The sequence below is a fragment of the Dendrobium catenatum genome, unplaced genomic scaffold, assembly GCF_001605985.2.
Source record: "Dendrobium catenatum unplaced genomic scaffold, ASM160598v2 fragScaff_scaffold_1360, whole genome shotgun sequence".
Classification (NCBI taxonomy): Eukaryota; Viridiplantae; Streptophyta; class Magnoliopsida; order Asparagales; family Orchidaceae; genus Dendrobium; species Dendrobium catenatum.
In genome coordinates, this window is record NW_021319822.1 from 549,840 (window position 1) to 565,445 (window position 15,606).

Here is a 15,606-nt window from a genome sequence, read left to right on the forward strand (position 1 = left end):
GTCAAAACAAGTTGAGTTGTAAATTTTGTAAGTTCTGCTTGAGCCAGCTCATTAATGAGCCTCTTCTTATGTTTTAGCTTATAAATGTTTTCCCACTACTTAATTCAGCTCATAATTTGTGTGTTTATTGCCAAATCTAGATTCATTCCCCCTTTGGTTTCTTCTTATGTCTCTTTGATTTCTCCACTAGAGTCCCTTCTTCTCCCCTTGTCTATTTGTTGTCTCATGGTTGGCTATTTTCCCATGCTTGTCCCTTGGTTTCCTGTGCTTTGTCTCTTGGGTTTCCGTGGTTGACTGCTGGTTTCCTGTGCTGGGTGGCTTTCCCTTGCCTTGCCATTTGGTTCCTATGGCTGGCTCCTCGGTTCCCTGCTTGGTTCCGTGCTGGGCTGTTCGGTTTTGCTGTTCTCTGCTTGGTTCCCGTGAATTGCTGCTTGGTTCATGCGTGGCTGGCACCTCGGTTCCGTGCTGGGCTATTCGATTATGCAGTTCTCTGTTGGTTCCTTGAGTTTCCTTCCTCTGTTTTGGCTGTGCCGTTTGGGAAATGTTGAAGTGGTTGTTGGCTTTTTATTTCCTTAAATCTAATAAGCTTTTAATTAATGTTTTTGGGGCTGTTTGGTTTCCCCTCTCATGCCTATATATAAAAGATGATCTTAGATGTTTTAAAATGGTGATGATTATGATTTTTGGATAAAACCTGCGGGTTTTCTTCATGGAAAAGCTTGCGAGCTTGTTCCATTCTCCTTCTCCTCTAGGAAAGCTTGCGAGCTTCTCCTCTTTCTTCTCGGGCTTCTAACATCTTTCTTCTCTACGAAAGTTTACACCCCACATGTATCCTTCTTCTCAAGGCAAAGCAAGTTTAGGTGTTTAAGGTGTCTTTATTTTCTAAGTTTGTAGGCGTCATTTGTAAGGTGTCATTCTATGATATAAAGTGGAGTTTGTGTTTTGTTTTGAAGTCATAAATTGTCTAATTTGTCTTCTTTTTGTAAGTTCATGTAAGTTTTTATTATCGAGAAAGAGTTTTCTTTTGTGATAAAAAATTTGGGTCCCTTCCCAAATTTTTGATTACATCAAATTGGTATCAGAGCAAGTTAGGAAGTCCTAGGTTTATGAGTTAGTTTGTCGTGTGTGTCTTGATGTCATGTAAGTTTTGTTTGTGAGTTCTAGTAAGTTTTTGTAAGTCATAGCAGTTATTGTGTGTGAGTCTAGGTTTCTTTAGGTTGAGTTGTTCTTTCTTTGAGTTTATTTTGTTGAGTCTTTTTTTTTTATAAAAAGATGAAAAAAGACAAAAAGATCGATTCAGTCAAGGAAGAAAGCAAGCAGGAAGATTCTGAAGTTCAAAGTCCCATGAATATATGGATTCCGTCAGATTCAACAAATCCCCTGCAATATAAGTTATACAAACTACAGTCATGGATGCATTTGTGTACATAGCGGTATATAAAGAAAAAGCAATTCTTACAAGATCAGTTTATTTAAGAACGAGAAGAAATTCTAAAAAGGTATAAAGAAAAAACAAGAACTTGGTGCACCCTCTTCACCTTCTCGGAAGAAAGCAAAAGCCAACTCATCGAGAGATGAGTTTTTCAAGTAGGGGAGTCTGATGTAGGCAAGGGGGAGGGGGGGTCAAATCAAATCCCAAAAATTTGGTTTTGACTTCCCTTGAGCTTACTAGCTCATTAATATTTTGAGCTAAAAGTTAGCTCATTATGAACTATTTTTAGTTCATTTATTGCCCATTATTATGAGGACTTGTCTCTTCCTTTTCCCCCTTTTCTTCTCATTTCTCTGTGCTGGGTGAATTCCGTGCTCTGTCCCTTGGGTTTCTGTGGATGGCTGATGGCTTCCCGTGCTGTCTCTTGGGTTTCCGTGGTTGGCTGATGGTCCCCATGCCTTGCCCCTTGGATTTCAGCGGCTAGCTCCTTAGTTCCTTGCTGGGCTATTCGGTTCTGCGGCTTTTCCTGCTTGCTTCCGTGAATTTCCCTCCTCTGTTTTGCTGTGCCGTTTGCGAAATGTTGAAGTGGTGTTGGCATTTCATATTCCCTAATTTAATAGGTTTTATTAATGTGTTTATGGCTGTTTATATTCCTCTTTTGTACCTATATATAGATGGTCATGTGGCTGTTTTAGAGAGTTAATGGTGATGATTATGATTTTTGGATAGAACCTGCAGGTTTTCTTCGAGGAAAAGCTTGCGAGCTTGTTCCATTCTCCTTCTCCTCTAGGAAAGCTTGCGAGCTTCTCCTCTTTCTTCTCGCAAGCTCTTTCCAACCTTCATCTTGGCTTCTAACCTCTTTCGTCTCTCCGCAAGTATCCACTCCATTGTATCCTTCTTCTCAAGAAAATGCAGTTTTAGGATTGATGTTTATGTCATGTTTGTGTCAAAGTTTGTAAGCGTCGTTTGTAAGAGTTTTTGTTTGTAAGTCCTTTTATGATATAAAAAGTTTGTGTTTGTTTTAATTTGTCTAGTTTTATGAGTTCTTGATATTTTCTAGATCCTAGAAAGAGTTTTCTTTTGTGATCAAAAATTTGGGTCCCTCTCCCAAATTTTTGATTGCATCAAATGTGCAATATCCAGAGGTAGACCTCCTGTCTATTGGTGATCCTGCATAATCTGTATCAGTGTATGCTTCTAGGGTAACTCCATGGTCTCTTTTAAAAAGAATTCCTTTCCCTGGATTTCCCTTAAGGTAGTGAAGTATTCTTTCTACCGCTTTCATATGAGCCTATTTTGGATTTTGCATAAACTGACTGACTATACTTACAGCAAATGCAATATTTGGTCTGGTGTGGGAAAGATATATCGATTTTCCTACAAGTCTCTAGTATGCTCCTTTATCTATATATAGATCTTCTTTGGCTTCCCCCAGTTTAAGATTTGGTTTAACACGCGTTGATGCTAGTTTACAAGCCAGTTTTCCTGTTTCTTTAAGAACACCTTTAATATATTTTTGTTGAGAAATGAAGATTCATTTCCTAGAGTGGGCTACTTCAAATCTGAGAAAGTATTTTAGTCTACCAAGTTCTTTAATGTTGAATTCTTTAGTAAGATTTTCCTTAGACTAACTTTCTCTTCTTCTCACATTAAACGGAGGCCTTCCGATGACCCGATTAGGAAAGTTGAGGTATTAGATTTGACTTATGTTAAGAAAGGTAGAGGTAGACCTAAAAAGACTTAGTTAGAAAATATTATAAATGATCTTTCTTTATTATATTTAAATGAGAATTTGACTTTTAACCGGACACAATGGCGAAAAGGGATTCATGTAGCCGACCCCACGTAGTGGGACAAAGGCTTGATATTGTTGTTGTTGTTGTTGTTGCAACTTTCTCTTCTTCATTATTCCCAGTCAAGATAATATCATTCACATACACTAATAATATTGTAACTCTCCCTGAGTCTGAGTGTATAAAGAATAGTGTATGGTCCCCTTGACTTTGTTGATACCCCTTCAGAAGTATGAATTTTGATAATCTTCCAAACCAAACTCTAGGTGATTGTTTTAGCCCATATAGGGCTTTTATCAACCCGCACACCTTGTCACTTCCAGATTTTTTCTTAAAACCTGGTGATATCTCCATAAATATCTCTTCCTCTAAATCCTTATGTAGGAATGCATTTTTTACATCTAGTTCCAGGTGTCAATTATACTTAACTGTTAGTGAAAGCAGGATCCTGACAATGTTCATCTTAGCTATAGGTGCAAAGATTTCCTGGTAGTCAATGCCATATGTTTGACTATATCCTTTTGCCACTAGTCTTACTTTGTACCTTTCCAGTGTATTGTTAGCTTTGTATTTTACAGATAACACCCATTTGCAACCGCCTGATTTTTTCCTTCTTGAAGTTTTATAATTTCTCATGTATTGTTCTTCTCTAGGGCCTAAATTTCATCTTTCATGGCATTTTTCCAATTTTCATCAGATAAGGCCTTACAAACATTATTTGAAATATGAATTTCTTCTAGTGTAACCAGGAAGTTTTTGTGCAATGATGAAAAATTATTGAAGGAAATAGAGTTAGCTATGAGATACAAAGGAGGTGATGAATTTTTATTTACCTTAAATCCCGCAGATGGTTCATATTCTTGGACTTGCTTTGGAGCACAGTTTGAACTTATATGCCTGGAATATACATTCCCAAACTGACAGCTTTGTCTTCAGGTTCCCTATTTTGTATTTCAGGAGGATTGTTTTGAGGTGGAAGGTTAAGAGGGGCAAGCTCACTTTCCTCATCTTCCTCTATTTTAGTCTTCTCCTGAAGATGAGGTTTGATAAAATAGAAATTTTGCTCATCAAAGGCAATATCAATAGAGAAAATGTTTTTTTTTTTTTTTGTAGGGGGATGATAACACTTGAATCCTTTTTGGGTGGCTGAATATCCAACAAAGATGCATTTGAGTGCTCTTGGATCTAGCTATCATTTATTTTGGTTGTGAATGTGAACATAGGTAGTACACCCAAAGATTCTGGGTGTAAGGTTATTATGTGTCCGAAACTCGGGGTAAAATGAGGACAAAATCTCAATTAGAGTTTTTAGTCCCAAGGCTATTGAAGGTAGTCGATTTATGAGGTATATGGCCGTTAGGAGGGCTTCCCCCAATAGGATTTAGGTGTATTATAGTGGAATAGGAAAGCACGAGTGGTGGCTAGAGGGTGACCATTTTTCCTCTCAGCAACCCCATTTTGTTATGGGGTCTGAACGCAGGACTCATGGACGATACCTTCACTTTGAAAGTACGAGGACAGTGTTTGGTTAAAATAGTCTTTTACATTGTCGGAGCGAAATTTCCTTATTTTCACCCCGAATTGATTTTGGATCATGGTGTGAAAAATGAGAGGAATGATGCTAACATCGAATTTATTTTTGAGGAGATAGATCCAAGAGACTCGAGTGCAATCATCAATGAACGATACAAACCAACATGCCCCAGAGATATTGGGATTTTTTTAGGATCCCCATATATCACTATGAATAAGATATAAAGGATTATTACATCTCTTATTCATATTTGGGAAAGAAGTTCTTTTATGCTTTGCTACCTCACAGGTTTCACAATGAAAATATTTATTTTTTAATTTCTAAAAAAAGTTTTGGATACACATGTTTTAGGATATCAAAAGAGAGATGTCCTAATCTATAATGATGAAGTCATACAGTGGATCTCTTATCAACTAGGAAAAATATAGAGCACTTATTTTTAGAATTGTTCAGTTCTTCCAGGTAGTACAGTCCAGCTCCCTCTTTAGTAAGTCCAATCTTCTTCCCCGATCTCTAGTCCTGAAATAAGCAATAAGCAGGCTTAAATAGAGCTTGATAATTAAGGTCACTGATAAGTTTTTGTATTAATATTAGATTTGTGGATAATTGTGGTACATGGAGCACATTTTAAGGGTGAGGGATGCAGAAAATATTATATCTCTTTAGCCTGCTACTGTGGTAAGAGAACCATCGGCAGTGATGATTTTCTTAGCACTTGGGCAACGAGTATAGTTGATGAAGTGGGTGGGCGAGTGGGTCTTGTGATCTGTAGCTCCTAAATCAATGATCTATAATTCTTTTAAATGATTTTTAGAGGCACTTAAACCAATGAAAATAGAAAACTTACCTAACAATGCAAGAGAGGAAGATGCATTTGATTTTTTAAGAGATACCAGGAGTTGTTTTAATTTTACAATCTTCTTTATTGAAATCTTTGAAGTTGGTCGGTGTTTATGGGTTAAACTGATTCTTTGCAGTGTTGGCATACGATGTGTCCCTTTTTTCGTTTCTTTAGTTCCACTCCTTACTTGGGCTTTCTATGTATCTTCCAGCACGTCTCCTTTATGTGTCTTGACTTCTTGCAATTATTGCACCAAAGTGGGTCTTTGTCTTTAGATTTTGAGGAGTCTTTACCTCTTTCCTTCCATGATGCTTCTTTGTTTATCACCATTGATGAACTTTTCACAACCTTTGGCTCCAAACATCACTCCTCGTCGTCTTTCTTCAGCACGGATGAGAGCAATTATTTCATTTAATGATAGTGTCTCCTCTTTGCCAAGGATATGGACCCTTGATCAAATTTTGCATTTAGTCCTGCAAGAAAATCATAAACTTTATCATTTTCAATAAAGTTCTTTATAATATCTACATCTTTTGAACATCTGGTCTCTATGCATCTGTAGTGATCAAGTTCTTGCCATAAATTTTGTAGAAGAGTAGCATACTCCGTCACGGTTATGTTTCCTTATTGTGCACTGCCTACTTTGATTTTGATTTCAAAGATTTGAGCACCATCCCAAGCTTTTGAAAAATTTTGCCTGGCGGCATACTATATATCCTTTGCAATGGAAAGGAACATAAATGTGTCACTAATTTCTGGAGTTATAAAATTCCACAACCATAACATAATCATTGAGTACATTTCATCACATACCCAGAAATTAAGATCTTCTTTTAGTCCCCCTCCGAGGAGGTGATGTAATTTTCCTTTCCCTTTTAAGTAGGTCTTCACAATTGAGACCATTTTAAAATAGTTCTTCCCATTTAGGCGATAGGAAGTTCGTATGCTTTGGATGTCACCTCATCTTTTGGTGCACCATAGAACTTTCAAATTGGTCAATGCTCTGGGAGAAGTTAATTTTTGACATTCTAAAAGTAATTAAAACTATATGTACCAACTTGGATAGCAATGAAGGCTTCCTGAAAAAAAAAACTCCTGGTTTTTTTTGTTATGGCAATAAAGCCTAAAAAATATTTTTTTTCCTTTAAACCTCTCGGTTTAGTTTACCGAGCCGAGTCTTCGAAAGCTAGTGCAAGGGGCTTCGTCCCCGCACGTCCACTCACATCGCCCTCCTGCTCAAGCGTGAGTTTCTTTGGCTTCGTCTCCACTCACATCGCCCTCCTGCTCGGCTTCTGTTCTTGCGATCGATATCTTCCAATCGGTCCACATCTCTTGAGTGTGTGTCGACGAGTGAGGAAGCCGCTTGTTAGCATATGCACAGGGGGGCATCGATTGATTCTTCAATGGCAATGAAGGTCGTCTATCATGGCTCTGATACCATGTCAATTTAAGAGGTATGAGAGGGAAAGCTTGATTTTATTATACACAATCATCCCTAGATATAGATCTATACAAGCTGTCTTAATAGAGAAACAAATAATTACAAAATAATGACTGATTACCTTAATATAATCCTTCCTAAATCATCTTCCTAGCTTATGGAAAGTGTTTCAACGTGGGCTTCCCATGGTTCTCTTATTTGGAGCCGTGAGATCCATTTCAAAACGTATGGCTGAGATTTAACAATATATAAGGCCTTCAAAAGGCTTCAGAAGGGGGACAAAACAACCAAGATTTCCATTAAAAAATGTTTACACGAAATTAGGATTGGCAATTTTGTTCGAAGTTAATTCAAAATTGACTATGAAATTCAAGTTGAGTTATGGTTAGTCACTCAACTTGAGCCCTTTTTTAGTCAATTTTGAACCAAATATCGCTCATTTAAAATATGATTTGAAATGACAAAATAATTAAATTATATTAATATTTTAGGCTAATTGTGCTTTCAACAAGTGACTCAATGGTTAAATTCTAATCTCACCAATTCTGAGTCCAGCTATTTTGAGTCTAGTACGGCTCCCTTGAACTTGACTAGATACCAGCCCAACATGAAATTGATGAAGTAACTAGAAAGATGTCAAGTCGTACAAAAACATGATAAGTTAATATTAAAAACTCAATCATGGAGTGTACTGCCACTCAAATCTTGATTATAAGCTATTCATTTATGTGTTGTTGTTGTTTCCGTGCATGCACAATTCTCCTTCACTTCAACAAGAAGCGTTGCTCTTCATTTTAATTTCTTATGAAATCTTTTGCATAGAGATAAGATGTAGTCCTTTTTAAAATTTTGTAAAGATAAGAATGATGCTCTTATTAACTTGGTTTTGTCGAGTTTGGGTCAGGAGACCTCCTGTTAAGTTATTAGTATTTCTTGCTCCTCTACATGGTGAATTGAAAAATATCGCTTTATTTGCTGATTTAGAGGCCCGTAAAGGCCATCAGATTGGCAATCTTTCGTGGATGAGTTCTTGTCTTTGTCTAACAAGCCTGCATTTCACTATCACACCAACTTATTCGAAATCAGTTGTGCTTGAAAGCGGTGTGAATTATAGAAGTTAACAGTACAGCTTTCCACAAGTTGTGATCTACACAGCACTTTTTCCAAGTGCTTTGTAGTACATAATTGTCTAAGATATTAAGGTCTCAAAAAGGAGCTCATATTGGCTATCTAACATAACTTCAAGGAGTTCTTGTTATTATCTAACAACCCTGCATTTTCTTAATGCACTGATTTATTCTCTGAGGCACAATATCTATACAAAAGTATGAGTGGATCATAGAAGTTCACTTTATCGGTTTTGGTAAGTTGCAATCTATATAAACACCTTTTGCTAGTGTTTTAACAAACATATTGTCTTAGATACTTGTAATAAAAGATTTAAAATGAATTATATAAAATTGCAATTAGAAGAGCTAATATTATATGAATTCAAATGTTTGGAAAAATAGAATTTGTTAATAGCTACATTGACCATGAAAGAAATGAAAATGTCATGATGAATGTGTGACATAAACTCGAAAAAATAGATCGAGAGAAATTATATTAAAGGACCCTGAGAAATATAGTTTAGTTTGAGCATTCATAAAAGAGGGTAAAAGATACACCAATAAAATGGATACATAAATTTAATATGAAAAAAATAAAGAAAAATGGTTCAACCAAAAATAAAATGCATTGAATTTGTCTAAAAAATATTGCATAAAATAAGTTAATATCTCTTGCAACATTTATCAATATGAAACAATGGAAAATAGGTATTGCTAAAGCCAACTATAAATAGTTGGGATAAGACTAACAATATAGCCATAGTGTTAATCATGTAATTGTATTGGAAGTCTGTAATCGATAGCTCTCTGGTCAATCAAAAATCATATCTAATGACAGTGAACCCTCCATCATGCATCTCTTTAAAACCCCTAACACACCTTTAATAAAAGTAATTATTCCTTAAAACAAGCCAAATATATTCTTATAATACTCAATCATATGCATCCTCTGGATCAATAAAAATCAAATAAGACCTTTTTTTTTTTTTGACGGGGAGGCTTGCTTCATGGGGCTGTAGCATGCTTCTTGAGGCTACAATACAGATCTTGAGGCAATGACATGCTTCTTCGGGATGTTGCAACATTTTTATACAACGGCATGCTTCTTGAGGCAACATACTTATATATAGTAATTACATATTTTAGCCTTTTTAGGTATGTGATATTTTAAAAAAATTATATTTGAGTACTTTGCATGTGCGTTTGCCATTAAAACATGCACAAATTTTCATTTTTTAAATTTTAAAAGGATCACCTTCTATCCATGTGTTTGTGTTGCGGATCTTATGGCATTGAATACGAATTAAATTTTTTCATATTTTTCTTACTATCAAAATTTCATTTTTGTGTAATTATAATTTAGTGTGGAGGGTCCCATGCAAAAATTAGGTTTTAGTTGTAAATAGGTGATATGTTGTTTAATTCATCTCAATTTATTCAATTTCTCTTTAATACAGTCTATAGAATATGTGCGTTCAGTTAAAGTCAAAAAGTCATATTCTGGTGTGTAGGTGAGTAGTCCTGCTCATTAAAAGTCTCATGTTTACATTTGATCCTTTTCATTCAAAACAAAGTATTTTTTTAATTTTAATTTTAATTTTTTTATTGTTCACATTGTTGTTTAAACTTTCATTTCATTGTATTTCGATCCATCATGTCATTTTAGTTGTTCTATATTTAAAATGAAATCAATTCTCACATACCAATATAATGTCAATTACCATCTCCCGTAATCTAATTGTAGAGCTAACGAGCTTAATACCTCTAAAACTATCATTTTCAGCATCTCTTTTATTCTTTAATATTGATACAGTAGTTCTTCAATCATCTGACATGATCTTAGCGGCAACTTGATTGCAAGTATTAGAGACATAAACTAAAAGAAATACATGAGCATTGATTTTTTAGATATTTGGTATGAAGTAAAATTGATGCAAAGTTTTTCTAAGGAACTTAGAATATCCCTAAGGTATGTTCTTTATAAATTTTAGATTCACTCAAATTGGCAAATTCCAGCAAATTGGGAAAATTACAATTATGAGACCTTGAGCTTACAATCCTTCCACCACAACCCCAATTACATGACCGTGAGCATTTACGACCCCAACCTCCCCAATCACAATCATGTTGACCACTCATCTACCACCCCTCCACATGCGCCTCTGCGCTCCCCAATTTGCCAATGTTAAACCCTCCTTCGCTGCTCCCAGACCTACGACCTGACCACCCTAATCACACCAACCCTGGATGCATCACACCTAACCCAAAAAACCCTAATCTACCTACACCACCCCCGCACTTGTAGTGTTGACCTCCTCAATCATGCCAACTTCACCTCTATTACCCCTAACCTAGCCAGCCCTGACCTACCCGATTACACCATCATCGATCAAACCTCTATCGCCCCAACCTTGCTGCTCTCACCATCCCCATTACTGATGGAAGAGAGAAAAAGGGAATTTCTATGCATTGAAATGCATCCTTACAAAAATATAAAACTATTTCTCTATATTTGAGTTACATTCAAACAAACTATTCCCTAAATTTAACATACATTACATTCCTTTTATTTTGCATTTTTAAAATACTTGCATTTTAAAATTTAAATACATTCAACCAAACAACCCTTTAATAATAAATATTTCCATATAAGGTTTTCCTAACCAAACTACTCTTACATCTCACATAACTCTCAAAATTCTGATAAGTATTTCACATGGACCAAAGATTTTATCTTTATGCATCTTCTTCAAACAAAACTAAACTTCAAATTTCGGAACAACATGTAAGATATATTATTTTCATGTTCAATATGCAAATCAAAAAATACTTCCACCTAAAAATCATATTTAATCATTTTTTTATAATAACGTCAATATTTATTGATGTTTTCATTTTTAAGATTCAGTCCTCTTCATGTATATACATCTAACTTGATCACATTCAATAGATCTCTCTTATGCCTAACTATTTTACCTATTGCATTTTCCCTTTACTTAAATATCTTGCCTATTCTATAAACCATCAATTGCTTTAGCTCTTGCTTTGCTTACTATCTTCTTTGCCATAATTCTAATTTCTCTACAATTTTTAAAATCTATAGAAGTATTTATTATTTCTCATTCATGGAAAGCATATTTGTTAGTGTAAAAGCGTGCTTGCTTACTCAACACTATGTCCTAGCTTATGTATTATTTATTTCTATACTCCAATAAAACATCTATGTCAATCTTCTTATTGCAACTAAACATACCAACTCTCATCTTTTATATTCTACCATTTTATTCAGAGGAAATTATTTCTTTTGATTAATTTTTTTATATGCAAAAGTACATCTACAACTAATAATCTATTATATCATTAAACTTTCAGCTAGAATAACCTTATAGGTTTCATAAAGAAACAAATTCCTTTCTTTTATGTTAAAAAAAAGTTCTTATGCTACTAAGGCCTCTTCTTGTTTCATAGAGGATGCATTTCTCCTTGAAAGACCATATGCTACTACAAAATCAGGTATAATCTTATTAATATCGATTGGCGATGGCAGTGTGGCGCACTCCCAAGTCCCAACAATCCAAGACTCACCAACAAAATGTATCGGTCTATATATTATGAATGCCAGTCTCAATAAGGACAGAGTCCAAGCAACTTTTCCCCATTAAGTCAACAATTTAGCTCCCGCTTGACAAGCTGTTCGATTTATTTTTATTTGAAACAAAAAGTAACATAGAAATCAGCACAATATTAATACTTTAATTCATATGGTTCTGTTAATGAACGTAAAGATTATAGCCCTAAAAGAAAAATCAATACTGATTGTAATCTTTTCTGCTAATTTCTTCTAGTATTGAAGATGCTTAACACTCAATACCTACATCAAAGTATCTTGCGGAAAACAAACATCTAAATCATTGCTACATGAAGATGACAACGAACTAAAACAACATATTAAGCGCGAGAAGCTCGCGAGCTAAACAGACATTTAGTAACATGATGGTGCCACCTGAAAAAAAAAAAAATCACAGCAAAGAACGCACTTTGAGATCCCAAAATTAATATGTTTCTTCTTAATAACACTAACTATTCAGAACAAAAAGAGTAACGTTGGAACAAAAGAAGTGAAGAAGTAAAAACAAAAATAAACCAATAAAATTAGGTCAATGGTGTGAAAAGGTACGAACCATTCCATCCTCCACTTCCTCCGCACCGGCAGACCCCGAGAGCCTCGCCCTCTGCATAGCTTTGTAGGCCTGGTTCTTTCCCATCTGGGGGCGATATAAAATGACAGACAAACTTCACAAGGATCAGAAATGGCGAATCCACTCGGACAATATAAAATAACTTCTGAAGTTGGATCCGCGCCGGTGTCAATCCCTGCTTAGACAGGGAAGAAGCTCAACAGTCGTCCATTGTGGGTGGAAGGGACCGATTGAGGACGATAGCAATCGGAAGTGGCGAATCCACTCGGCTAGCGGCGGGCCTCATGATTTTTATAATCACTCGTGGTTTTCCTGTCCTGACTGGCAAGGAAGATAACAGTCCGGCGAAAGGGACGAAAAATACTAGAGAAGTTCTCACAAAATTGATCATAGCAATGAGCGGATAGATTAGCACTTACAATCAACCAAATAAAAATAATAATACATCAAGAACTTATCCTATTATGGACTACAAAATTTTTTTCTTCATTATCAAATTACCATATGATATATGATCAAAAAAAATTATCTTGATCGGATACGGATCAAGAGGCAAAATAAAGTTGGAAACTTCCAAAATTAATCGTCTGAACTTCAATTTCAGCAAACTTATAGTCGAATTGAACGTTTCAGAATTACGAACACAACCACACCAAATTCGACTCAATCCGAGCCCAAATGGGACCAAATTGAAGACTTGAAATGCATTTGGAATGTTAAAACTATAAATTGGATGATCAAACGGATTCCAAACTTGATAATTGATATGCTTACAGTCGAACCAAACGGCTCGACGAGACAAATCCAACAAGCCCAAGATCATCAAATTCTAACATCACTAAAGCATTCAAATGTCTAATAAATGGTCCATAATCAAAGGAATCAACATCGGTCGTCCATGCAAACCACTCCCAACTTACTCTTGATCTCCTTCATATTTGATGGTCATGCCACTCTCAAAAAATTATAAGTAGACCACTCATTCGTCATGGGAAGGGGGGACCCAAGCAAGAAAGAAAAGGATGAAGAGAAACTAGAGTTCTCTTGCTACCAGACTTCTCGACCATTGTTGGACTTCCGCCCAGCAACCAACTGATGTCGGGCTTCTGTTCGGCCACCAACTGACGTCAGACTTCTGCATGTCCACCGACTGATGTCGAACTTCCATCCATCCATCGACTGACACTGAACTTCTGCCCGGCCACCAACTAACGCCAGACTTCCACCGGGCTTCCAATTGTTGTTGGACTTCCACCCGACAATAATCTTTTCAACATTCATCGCCCGCAAACTATGGTTTTTCTGACCTTCGTCGCCTGACTACAGTCTTTAAGACATTCGTCGCCTTATAAAGGTCTTTCTAACATTTGGTCGCCAACGACTATGGTCTTTACGACCTTCATCGCCTAACTATAATCTTTTTTACTATTATCACCTATTGCTACAGTCTTTTTGACCTCTATCGCCAGGCAACGGTCATTTCGACCTCTGTCACCACACAACGGTCTTTATGACCTTTGTTGCTTGTCGACTACAACCATTTTGACCTCCGTTGATATATAACGGCCCTTCCGACCTCCACTGCCAGGTCTTTATAATATTCATCGTCGGTCAACTACAATCCTTCTGACCTTAGTCGTCAAACAATAGTCTTTCTGATCACTGTCGTCGGCCGACTATGGTCCATTCGACCTCCATCGCCAGACAACGATCTTTTCAACCTCTATCACCCACCAACTACGGTCCTTTTGAACTCTATCACTTGACAATGATCTTTTTGACCTTCGTCGCCTTTTGGCTATTATCCTTCCAACCTTTGTTGCTAGATAACTATCTTTATGACCTTCATCGCCAGCCAACTACGGTCTTTCTAAACTCCTTTGCTAGTCAACGGTATTTACAACCTTCATCGCCTAACGACTAAGGTCCTTCCAACCTCCATTGCTTGACAATGGTTTTTCCAAACTCCATTTCCCGTTGGCTATGGTTTCACATACCATTGCTTTTAATCTTGATTTGGGATCTATTGGCTAATAGAGTCTTTCTTAGCAAAGATGAGTTATTTGAACTATAATGGTCAATATGCATTATAGAAGCTCACCTAGAGCTAGATTCTTTCAAACAAGACATTCTGACCGCTGTCACCTGAATGCGATCTTCTCGACCTCCGTCATCAGCTGACTATGGTCCTGTTGATCAAACGAATATATCAATTCTGATTCTTCCCATTTCCACCATGTAATGCACTATTTATAATGTATATTTGCTACATCAAACCAAGGCCTTCCCCCTAATGAAGGGCATCATTTATAATTGATTGCAAACACTAGTGGATTCATTCAAACTAGGTCAGGCCCCATGGTTTTTTCCCCTTTCAAGGGTTTTCAACATAAAAAACTCTTGTGTCTCTTATGAATGTTACTCCCTATCTTTTATCTGATTGTGTGCTAGATCTTGATACAAATTTAATATGTTAAATTTTATATTTCTCTACTACTACGAATATTTCATGACGTAATAGTTTAGCGTCGTCTGTGAGAACGTCATTCCTAACTATGGGGTTACTATTACTCCAATCTTAAAAGATTGTTCATGTCAATGTCGTGACATCAGTTATTACTACATCAATTTCATATGAATCAATATATGGACTAGGGGGAAACTTTAATTATAATCGTGGTTAAAAAGATTCCTCAAATACTTCCAACATTCAAGACGATATCTTGAGAAATCATTTTTCAGAAAACTCCAAGCAAATGCAAGGATACTTCCAATAAATCATAAGCTATATACAGTCCCTAATTTGACTTTTATTCCTTGGGTTAAGTCTTAATCTCGACCTCAAAAAAAGCAGTAACGATCTAAAGATAAACTATTCTTCACATTTAATTCTGGATATACACAGCATTCATTCCCCTCCCAATCATGGATGATTAATCCTAGGGGGATTTGATCTGACCTCTTCCACACAGGTTAATGTAATTGAGCAGTACTTTGACATATAATATTTGATAGGTCAAACTTCATAGGAGGATTTTAATCAAATTATAAATTCTTGATTCAAGAAATACACAATCTTTATTATGTTTCAATCACTGGATGATCAATACTAATAGGATTCGATGCGACCTCTTTCATATATGTCAATGTTATCGAGCAGCGCTCTGATATACAACATCAGATAGGTCAAATATCCTAGGAGAATATCAACCAAATCATAAAATATTTTATTCAAGAAATATATATATATATATATA

General features: G+C 36.0%; 1 protein-coding gene across 1 annotated transcript in view; it reads right to left on the reverse strand.

Annotated features, from left to right (window-relative positions):
• Positions 1 to 12,751, reverse strand: part of LOC110116006 — a gene marked incomplete at its 3' end in the record, with an annotated part of 26,605 nt that extends 13,854 nt beyond the window's left edge. The window contains 1 exon segment of the mRNA XM_020849432.2: positions 12,332 to 12,751. Within this exon segment, the coding sequence (XP_020705091.1) occupies positions 12,332 to 12,415 (84 nt within the window).
• Positions 12,752 to 15,606: the final 2,855 nt, after the last annotated feature.